General features: G+C 39.4%; 1 protein-coding gene across 2 annotated transcripts in view; it reads right to left on the bottom strand.

The window, feature by feature from the left end:
* Positions 1–441: 441 nt before the first annotated feature.
* The window catches only part of LOC122640037 (helicase-like transcription factor CHR28), a 34,279-nt gene continuing 23,707 nt past the window's right edge, over positions 442–11,013 (bottom strand). For both annotated transcript variants that reach the window (XM_043833134.1, XM_043833135.1), the window contains exons 10-12: positions 9,682–10,293; positions 9,370–9,579; positions 442–1,050 (exon numbers count right to left, since the gene is read on the bottom strand). In XM_043833134.1, the coding sequence (XP_043689069.1) occupies positions 946–1,050; positions 9,370–9,579; positions 9,682–10,293 (927 nt within the window). In that variant the 3' untranslated portion in view covers positions 442–945. The remainder of the gene's footprint in view (positions 1,051–9,369; positions 9,580–9,681; positions 10,294–11,013) is intronic.

Below are 11,013 nucleotides of genomic sequence, written 5' to 3'. Positions count from 1 at the left end.
AGAATCTCTGGTTCAATCAGCCCATCTTAAACTGACAATGATGATGACCGAACCCACCATCAACATTTTTCCTGGCCTCACTGCAATCCTGTCAAATTTCAAATAGACGAAATACCCAAGAGAGACTTCAGCATTCAACTTTAACGGCACTAAGACATCCAATAGCTAAATTCATACGGTGCAGTGGTGATGAGTAGGTGCTGGCACAAGTAGGCAGCACAGTTAATCATATCACAAAATCTCCGAAGATAAGGACAATTGACATGATAATACATTAATATCTTCCAGCTAGTAGAAAATTGAGAAAATGAAACAAAACGAATAAACTGTTCTACACTTCAATATTATCATTCAGTTTCAAACATTCTCCTTCACCCTCCACCAGAGTATTCAATACAAATATCTGCTGAATGATTAAACTTAAATTTAGAGGGGAAAAAATGAAAAATCTATTAAAATCAAATGGTCTCAGACAAAGCACTAATTACAATGATATATCAAAAATATCCAATCTCATCATCAGAGATCTGGCCCAGAAACTCCAATTTACACTTTGGGAAAGAATATTCCATTGTACATCACATTTTTCTCCATGTGAAACTTACCAAAATTCTCATTCTAAACAATGTGATTCAAAAGAAATATGAAATTTAAAAAATAAACACCAAACTCTATTCACATGACCAGCTGGTCAGCAACCAATTTTCTACGTTAGTTCCTGAATATTGCTTGAATTTATTGTCATATACCACCTTTACTTGCTGGCCAATCGTCCAATTTAAGAGAATTGTTTCAACCTCCTTGGGCTACAGCAACTCCTCTGAACTCTCTGCACAAAGATTTGGAGCTTCCTCCTGAAAATCATGATCCCGGGAATTTCTCTAGCTAAAGAGTAAATAATTAGTTGGCAATATCTTCAATCTCAGTTGGCAAAAAAATTTGTTATCACACCATAAACAGGTATTTCAAGTCCTCCACTGTAAGGCGAGTCTGGCGACTTCCAGTCTCATCCTCCCCAAACGCAGATGCTACCATCTCTCTCTTCTTTTGCTGTAAGACACCAGTATTTCTTATATGAGTGCATGCAGGTAAGAAGAAACAGGAAGGGGCTTATTTGAGATGTTAGAGACAGAAGTAGGAAAAGATCGCCATCTGATGAACATTGCGCAAACATTATGATCTACACAACTCCATTAACCAGGACATGAGAAATGCATAATACGAAGAATAGACACTGATACACAAATACACATATACATAGCTCATATTATGCATGTCATTTCCAGTTGAGAACCTTTGAATGAAAATAAAACAACCCAAATACACAAATTCACATAGATCAAAGTTCATTAACAGATAGAGCTTGAATACTGCCTTCTACATTGACTAGTGCTCATTTTTGAGTTGGTGGCTCTTTGTGCTGCAAATCCCAAAAGACATCGATGTTTAATGTTCTCCGAGTCCTTTGAGCACTTTTAGATCTAGTTTGATTATCAGAGAGGGTTGAGCAACCCAACCTCATCAGAAACTAATTTTGACCCAAAAGAAAACACGCACACTGAGTAGAGTGGGTTTCATTAGAGCTTTGAGAGTGAGGGTTACAGGTGTACCTTGAGATTGAGATTAAGGCTGTACTACATACGTTCAAGGTGTCCAGTTTGATTGTCAGAGAGGGTTGAGCACTTTAGATCTTGTAATTCTCTAATCGTTATGTGTAAAGCCAGATGCTCACCCCATTTATGTAAGCCACCATGCCACACATGATGTATACCACGCATTCGGAAATCTACATGTCCATTACTTCAATGTGAATTCTATCTTCATGAAATTGTTAAAATTTTCACTTCTCCAAGAAAACATCACCTCAACAATTGATATTCATTATATTTTAAAACTTAGAAGGTATATTAATGAATAAACTTAACCTCACTATAATCCAGTTCAATGCGAATTCTTCCTGTGAAAGTAACTATTTATAGTTACTACTTACTACATGAACTAATATTTATAGTAAATATGATTCTTATTATTGAAATGTTTCACTATACCAACATGCATAGAAGGTATCTGACGCAGATTCATCACCCAATAGGACTTGTTTCATTGGGAATAAGTCTAGGGTTGGGTTACATACATGTTGGGCCTTTGTTCCCAAGGGTTTTCTATGTATTAGGCCACTTTAATGAGCATAAACTAGGGGTATATAGGTTGCATACGGGATTAGCCCAATACTTAGTTTATTTTTATGTTTTTTAATTGAACCGGTTCAAATTGGTTGCATCCAATTGGTTCAATTTAAGTAATCATGTGACTTGGTTAAGTGGTCATGTGATAACTTAAGTGGTCACGTGATGTAAGTTGGGCTGGATTAGGACTCTATAAGTCCAACCATGTTTTGAGTCTATTTCTTTTAGTATTTTAGTTTCCTAATTAATTTAAGTTGCCTAATAGGTTAGGAATAGGGTTAGGCCATTCCTTTTTAGTGTCTAAGTCTATTTTTGAGTCTTCTATATAAGTTTGTAAGGGAAGCCAGCATTATATACGAATTTTGATTAATAAAACTCAGCTTTATGCTTGCTGCCTTTGTTGCTTCCTTTGCTCCATCGTGAGTGTGCTTTGTGAGTAATATCAAGGTTGCCTTGTGAGTAATATCAAGGTGAAGGGATTGGTGGATCTCCAATCGACTCCTTGCATCTTATAGATCGGGAGGTCCTTCTTCTTCAATCAAGCTTCCTCAACTTGCTGCTACTGCAGATTTGCAGATCTGGTGAGTTGTTTGTTAATTTAGTTATTCCCTTCTTCCTCTAACCTAATCCACACCCCGCTCCTTCCATCAAACCCTAATTCTCCATTAAACCTGCAACTCCTTCCTCAACTAGGACTCCCTTATAACTCCAGATTTAGCCATCAATTTCGAACCCTACTTCCAGCCCACATTCCCAACATTACTCCCCACACTCGACCTTAACCCTAGCCTTTAGTATGCACTCTAACCCCTCCAATCCTTCACTCCATTAAACCCTAAAACCTGCAACCCGATTCTGCCCAATTGCAGAATTTCATAAATCATCCAAACCCTAACTTCTTTATACCAAAATAACCCCCTAGACCTGCCCATTAATACCCTATAAACCCCTTTCCCAAAATCCACCCCTAAACCCTAGATCCTGAAAACACTCCATTTTTATAAGGCCTCTAACCCGAAACCCTAGATTTCCAACCTTATCCAAATCCATCCAAACCTACACCACTAGACTCTTAAAAACCTGCACATCTTTACCAAATAAAACCCTAGCTCGAAACCCTAACCGTAACCCTAAATTTTGACCTAATTAGCCAAATCTGTCCCATTCGGCCAATCCTATTACTTACCCTATTCCCCTGGTTCCTAGTGGGACTTGTCCTACCTAGGACTACATCAGTATCTCTACACCAGCACCTTGCCACTTGGAAGGTGAGGTGGCAATTTCAACCATATCAATATCTAGGTAATGGTGTGAATTGGCAATGCCATCAAATTTCAAATCAGATTCAAACATATTCCTTCCCATCTATGTCCATGCACCCTCTTTCCACACTTTCAATTTTTCAAGGGAAGTCTTCAATTTCTTAATGCTTTATTTTGCCACTTGGCAAACTCCTTTGTATCGAAAATTGACATGTGAGCAGGAGATTTTGGGGCTACCTGTCCATAAAATTCTAGCCTTATCCAATGTGCCATATGGCATAACTTGGGGTGCTGGTGTAGAGAACCCCACCCCACCCCCCTTTTATAGTTATGATTGTGAGTTTCTATTTTGCGTCATATTAGGAGTTAAATAAATTGTAGTTGGGGAAATAGTGGCTACAATAATTTCAAAGTTTTATTTTGCAGAGCAAGCAAGAGAAAACAAGTGAAAAATGAGATCCCCATTATCACCTGAAAATATTTTTAGGCAGAACTGGAATAATTTTTACCATTTCCTACCATGAGGATTGAAATGTCAAAAGAGACCAGATTATCTTTAACTTTAAGGGGCTGGAAGATTAAGCAGTCTATAAAATCTATAATCGAACAAGAATGGGTTCATCAATCTTTTTTATATACACTGGGAGAACAGATAGCAAGCAAACCCCTTGCTGGAAATCCTTCAGGACAAGGGGGGCAGCAGTCAATCATCAACTGATGATATTCTCAATGATCAATTGATCTATGTGCCCTGCCAGTTAAATAAGTTGTTTTTTGGGCTAATGATCAGAAGAAGTTTCTATTAAAATATAAAAAGGATGTACAGAGCATAGTTGTCAAGGCATCGCCTAGGCAAACACCTCCCCTATTTAAGTAAATGTTATTATATTTGTTATTTCATTTACTTAAAATTCAATGCCACCTTAAAAATTCTGTGGAGTGATAATGGTAGGGAGAACATGGAAGGCCAGTTCCAAAATTACTTGGTTGAAAATGGCATCCTTCATCAGACCAATTGTGTAGACACCCCGGCCCAGAATGGCGTGGCTTAAAGAAAAAACCGGCACCTTCTGGAAGTGGCTCGGGCGATTATGTTTGCACGGCAGGGTCCTTCTCCATATTAGAGTGATGCTATCCTCACTGCTGCCTACCTCATCAACCCATAGTTGTCACGGCGTCACGGCGATCCAAGTCGATGGAGGGGTGTCACGTCGATATATCGACATGTCGCCCGCCATGGCGTTGCCATGGCGAGCATGTCGACCATGTTTTATTTTTTATTTTCTCTATTTTTAATGTCATTTAGTATGATATAATATATATCCTATAACATCAAAATCAACATGAAAGTGTACTACTAATATACTATGGTTTAATTCATGAAAGTGTAATATCCATTAGTGTATATGAAAGTATGAAAACATAGATTAGTGACTATGCAAGCCTGCAACTACAAGGCAAGAAGAATGAAAGAAAAAAAAAAAACAGAGAGAACTACTTGCTGTAAATCTGTAATAAATCCCTGCCCCCACCTTCTGTCTCTCGATTCTTTCCCTGTCTCGGTGTGTGTAATTGTATATGTGTGGCTATGTGCAGGGCAAGAAGAAGGGGAAAAAAACACCTTCTCTGTCTATGTGCAAGCCTGCAACTGCAAGGCAAGAAGAAGAAACAAAAAACCGAGAGGTCTATGATTGTGTGCAAGCCTGCAATTGCAAGGCAAGAAGAAGAAAAAATAAAAAAAAAAAAAAAAAAAAAAAGCGACTGTAAGCAAGCCTGCAACTGCAAGGCAAGAAGAAGAACTGAAGAAGAAGAAGTTAAGAAGACGAAGAAGTGAGAAGAAGAAGAAGAACTGACGGAGAGAGTTGCCGGAACTGAAGAAGTGAGAAGAAGAACAGAAGAACTGAAGACGAAGAAGAAGAAGAGTCGCCGGAGGGCGGAGGAGATTGGAGAAGAAGAAGAAGAACCAAATAAATAATAAATAAAAAATTACTTACCTGGAGGTTGCCTGAGGGGTTCGAACTTGCCAAGAGTTGCAGCTTCAATTCTTCTTCTTCTTCTTCTCACTTCTTCGTCTTCTTGACTCCGTCAGTCTCAGTCTCAGTCTCCGTGTCTCTGTCTCACGAAGTCTCTCCTCTGTCTCGACAAATCATTTTATGATTTCTAAAATCTCCCAAATTCCAATTCCAATTAGGGATTTAGGGTATAGTAGTAAAGTGTACTGTTTAATGTTTAATGGTTTTAATTTTGTATGTTAATGTAACCAATACAAATCAAGGAAAAAGCATTTAAGCTTTTAAATGGTTTTAAAAAAAATAATATTAAAACCTAAGTTTTTTACATAAATATCGACCGATATGCCCATATATCGTGGTATGGCGTCCATGGCGACGCCATATCGGGCGATATTTATACATAAGCCATGTCGAAGCTCGATATGCCATCTTCTCCAGCGCCAGGACACCATGGCGACGCCATGACAACTATGCATCAACCGTATGCCTACCCCTGTCCTTAATGGTCGTGCCCCTGTTGACCTTCTCCAGGGTTCTTCTTTTGTGGTCCCCCCCAAAAAATATTTGGTTGTGTTTGCTATGTTCGGAACCATCATCTTCATGGCAAGCTCGATCCTCAAAGTGTTCGGTGTATCTTTTTGGGCTACTCCGCCACCCAGAAAGGATACAAGTGTTATCACCCACCCTCTCAGCATACATTTGTTACCATGGATATTGTCTTCGATGAGTCCCTAGCATATTATTCTCAGCCACCTCTTCAGGGGGAGCATGATCCAGTGCTTGAAGATGTGTCTACTCTTCTACCGGCTCCTATTCAGGGAGAGCCTTCATCTCCAGAACCTCCAATGTCAGCCCCCATTCCAATTCAAGGGGAGCGTAGACTTGTGAGTCAGATTCCTGTTGATAAAGTCTATACCCGGATACACAAAGAGCAAGTTGAGATTACCACTGCTGTACCACTTCTCCAACCATCAAAACGTGATCCAGATCCAGACTCTGGTACTTTACCTGATACGGATCCCTCTCTTGATTTACCTATTGTTGCTCGCAAAGGCATTAGGTCCTACACCCAACATCCCATCTCCAATTTTGTTTCCTATGATGCTTTGTCTCCTTCCTATCGTGCATTTGTGTCCTCTCTTTCCTCTGTTTCTATTCCTCAAAAATGGCAGGAGGCAATTGCAGATCCAAAGTGGAAAGCAGCCATAATGGAAGAAATGACAACCTTATCCAAAAATGGGACGTGCAAGCTGATGGTTCTTCCTACGGGCAAGAAACCAATAGGTTGTAAATGGGTGTTTGTTGTCAAGCAGAAGCTGGATGGAACAGTGGATAGATATAAGGCCAAGCTGGTGGCCAAGGGCTTTACTCGAACCTATGGAATTGATTATCAGGAGACATTTGCCCCAGTGGCAAAATTGAACATTGTTCAGGTTTTGCTATCATATGCTGTCAATCTTGGCTGGGATTTGCAGCAATTGGATGTGAAAAATGCATTCCTTCATGAAGAGCTAGAGGAGGAAGTTTATATGGAGGTTCCTCCAGGTTTCTCTTGTGACAAAACTCATAGGAAGGTTTGAAGACTGAAGAGGGCATTATATGGGCTGAAACAATCTCCTTGGGCTTGGTTTGGCAAGTTCCACAAAGCAATGACCTCTATAGGATACAAACAGAGCAATGTTGATCACACCTTGTTCATCAAGCAAAATGGAGATAAGGTCACTCTTCTTATCGTCTATGTCGATGACATAGTGGTGACTGGCAATGATGCAGATGAAGTTTCTCACCTTAAGACTTTCTTGGGTCGAGAATTTGAAATAAAAGATCTAGGACAGCTCAGGTACTTCCTTGGGATTGAAGTTGCCCATTTTCCCAAAGGCATCTTTCTCTCCCAAAGAAAATATGTTCTGGACTTACTCTCAGAGACTGGTTTGTTAGGATGTCACCCATGTGACATCCCTTTGGAGGCTACTACTCGTCTACAAGAGAAGGATGGTGATCCTGTTGATAAGGGGCACTATTAACGGTTGGTGGGAAAACTATTATATCTCTCCCACACTAGACCAAACATTGCATTTGCAGTTAGCTTGGTCAGTCAGTTCATGCATGATCCCTACTCCACCCATATGGTTGTTGTTCTTCATATTCTCCACTACTTGAAGTCAGCTCCAGGGAAAGGGACTCTCCTATCTCCACATGATCATCTTCACATTGAGGCTTATACAGATGCTAACTAGGGTGGTAACCCTAACAGGAAATCCACTTTAGGCTTTTGTACCTTTGTAGGGGGTAAAAAGCAAAATGTGGTGGCTAAGTCTAGCGCTGAAGCAGAATTTCGTGCCACGGCCCAGGGCATATGTGAGCTATTGTGACTTCAAAGCTTACTCCAGGATATTGGTGGTTCTATTCAGCGTCCAATGATGTTGTACTGTGACAACAAAGTAGCGATCAGCATTACTCACAATCCAGTGCAACATGATCATATCAAGCATGTGGAGATCGACAGACACTTCATCAAGGAGAAGTTAGAAAGTGGGCAGAATTGTATACCTTTTGTGAAACCTGATGATCAACTTGCAGATGTATTCACTAAAGGGTTAAGTGAAAAGTTATTTCATCCTAGTCTAGTCAAGTTGGGCATGTGTGATATCTATGCACCAACTTGAGGGGGAGTGTTGAGTTATGTAACCCGATAAGGGTATTTTGGGTTTTTTTTTTATTTACTCCCTGTTATAAGCATAGTTGGTTATACAGGGGTAGTATTGTAATTCTGCCTTATAAGTGAATGTTATAAATGAAGGGGCTGAGTGTGAAGATCAATTCACTCAAGCCATTCTCTTAATTTCTGTCTTGCTGACACTTCGAATAGAGCTGACTAGAGAGCAAGGATCTATGTGGCCGACCCCATTTAGTTGAGATAAAGGCTATGTTGTTGTTGTTGTTGTTGTTAAGTGACCAAAAAACCTTAACAACAAAGCAATCAGACATCATCAGCATCAGGGAGCACTTTGCAGCTATGTTATCCATCTTAATCCAATTTGGATCTTAATAAGATGTAACTCCACCTTGATCTGCCTCCTGTCCAATAAATAAACGGATGTATCTTAATAGGGTCAGATCTTAAACAAAGCAGATCTGCCTAGTTTCGAATCCACTATATATAGATCATAATCATATGATGCAAGGGTGAAGGGTCTGAACCACAGACAGCCCTAATGGACTGGTTCTGTTTATGCGTTATGCTAATGGTCCAACAAAAGTTTGATGGCTAGACCCCTTAGTTCTCTTTCTTCCTCACATTTTTGTTCAGAATTACTCGGTGATTTTTAGTAGGCTCTGTAACTTGTAGGGCAATCCCTTCAGTCCTCTATCATCTTGCCACAGAAGCTAGATCAAATAATCTCAATCTGGTATACAGTATGACATCTCAACTCACCAGAGAACCACATCAGCAAACAGTCAATGAACACTAGGATTTTCCCAATTTATCAAACTAAGCAGCCATGATATTTCAAATCTAGGGGAAATAATCTATTAATCAAAATAAAGCAATCATCTATTGGACATTATTTTTTCAGTTAAATACCGAGTAATATTGCAAAAGATGCAATAATTTTTCCCACCATGATACATGTAGCAGTTGCCTGTAAGATTTAAATGATTATAACACAACATTATTGACAGCATTTGCATGAGCGGAAATGCATGGTCTGATGTAGCTGGGAAATTTTGAGAATATCATAGTTTGTCTCACAGACAAAGAAAAGAAAAGATGATTCAGAATGTTCTACCAGAAAAATAAAATGATGATTCAGTGGCCAAGGAGCTAAACTTGAGAGTTTTGAAATTCTAAATTAAACAAGAGATTTAAAAGAAAACTCAACAAAATGATAAGGCATTATGACATACCTGAAGGGCTAATATGCGATCTTCAACCGTATCTTTCACAGTCAACCGCAAAACTGTAACAGGACGAGTCTGTCCAATTCGATGTGCTCTATCAATTGCTTGATCTTCTGTTGTAGGATTCCACCATAGGTCCAGAAGAAGAACATGACAAGCTGCTACCATGTTCAGTCCAAGACTTGCAGCTTTCAAAGACATAATCATAACAGACACCTAGAACAAAGAATGAAGAGTCACATTTGGGAAGTAGTTCGCTCTTAAACTAAACCTGACAAATGCAAGAAATCCAAGGCAAGGTAGAATTTAAAACCAAACCTCTGGATGGGAGTTAAAATCCTTCACAGCTTTATCTCTTGCAACAATAGACATTGTCCCATCAAGCCTCCTGTACTGTATGGAAGAACTTTTAAGACGAGCTTCAAGCAAATCCAGCATTCTCGTCCACTGAGAGAAGACAATTGCTTTTTCTGCTACTTTCATATTTGAATCATTTCTACCTTTTTCCCCAGTGTCAGACAAATCCTCAAATGATCTGCCTGAATGAGAAATGTGTCCATTTTCTGGATAGCTGGCAACCTCACTTGATTTCAACAGGTTATCTTTTGAGGTACAATTCTGTGGTTTTGACAGTGATTGTAGGACCTCTAGAGCAGCTTTAATTTTGGAAGAATCAGAGGACAGACCCTCTGAAAATTGCTCAAGTTTCCCAACAAGTTCAGAGCTAGAATTTTCAGGAGAGCATTCCTGACCAAGTTGTTCAGAGAGAGAACTTTTTAATGTGGCTCTGGAAAATACAGATGTCCCATTAAGTTGGACTTTGCAGTGTGCCGCAGGGCACAGGTTGTCATCACCTGTCAGATGTTCACAGATACATTGACTGCAGAAGACATGACCACAGATCGTAACAACAGCATCTTCAGGAGGATCCTTCATATAATAAAGGTAAAAATTCAACAATCAGCAACTGAATCAACCCGAGATCCAACAGGATGAAACCCTTTAGTTTGAATCATGGCAGCAAGTATCTCTAACATCCAAAAAAATAATAATAAAGTACAGGGCAATACTACAGATCAAGGTCACAGGTTAACTAATCGGTGCTTGTATGTGCATCATAAGTCAATGGACAGAATTGTGATGTCCAATGAGGCAGATACTAACAAAAGATGTCAGGGACAAGCAACTGCCACCTTACAGAACATGGACAGACACAACAGTTTGACACAGCAAATGTAAATTGCTGAAGTGAAACGTTATGTGTATAGTAATTATCTTCTCCACGCAATAGGTGTGACTACAATTATGTTTTCTTCATTACTTTCTTTTCAGGATATCACTGTTTCTTCCTCCCATCCTCGGTGTCTCTCTTTTATAAAGGGAAGAAAAAGTGTAAAATCTGGCAGCATATAGACATGTATTGCTGTCCAACAAACTTGACAAGGCCAGAAAGTTATATATGATGCATGGTTCATATAAAAAAAAAAAAATCATGAGTTCATGACCCTCTCCCAGATGGGCATGCAGCAGACCTCCATCTTCAGCTATGTTACAATGTATGGAAAGACCTAGTGTAGTCAGGCCCCAATGGCTTTTTAATTTTCGGTTTTGGGCTTTTATTTTGTAACTTGGCTGGACTTTCATTACTTT

The sequence above is a fragment of the Telopea speciosissima genome, chromosome 9 (assembly GCF_018873765.1).
Source record: "Telopea speciosissima isolate NSW1024214 ecotype Mountain lineage chromosome 9, Tspe_v1, whole genome shotgun sequence".
Classification (NCBI taxonomy): Eukaryota; Viridiplantae; Streptophyta; class Magnoliopsida; order Proteales; family Proteaceae; genus Telopea; species Telopea speciosissima.
The sequence above is the reverse complement of the archived record's forward strand: the minus strand, read 5'-3'. Positions and strand labels throughout refer to the sequence as shown.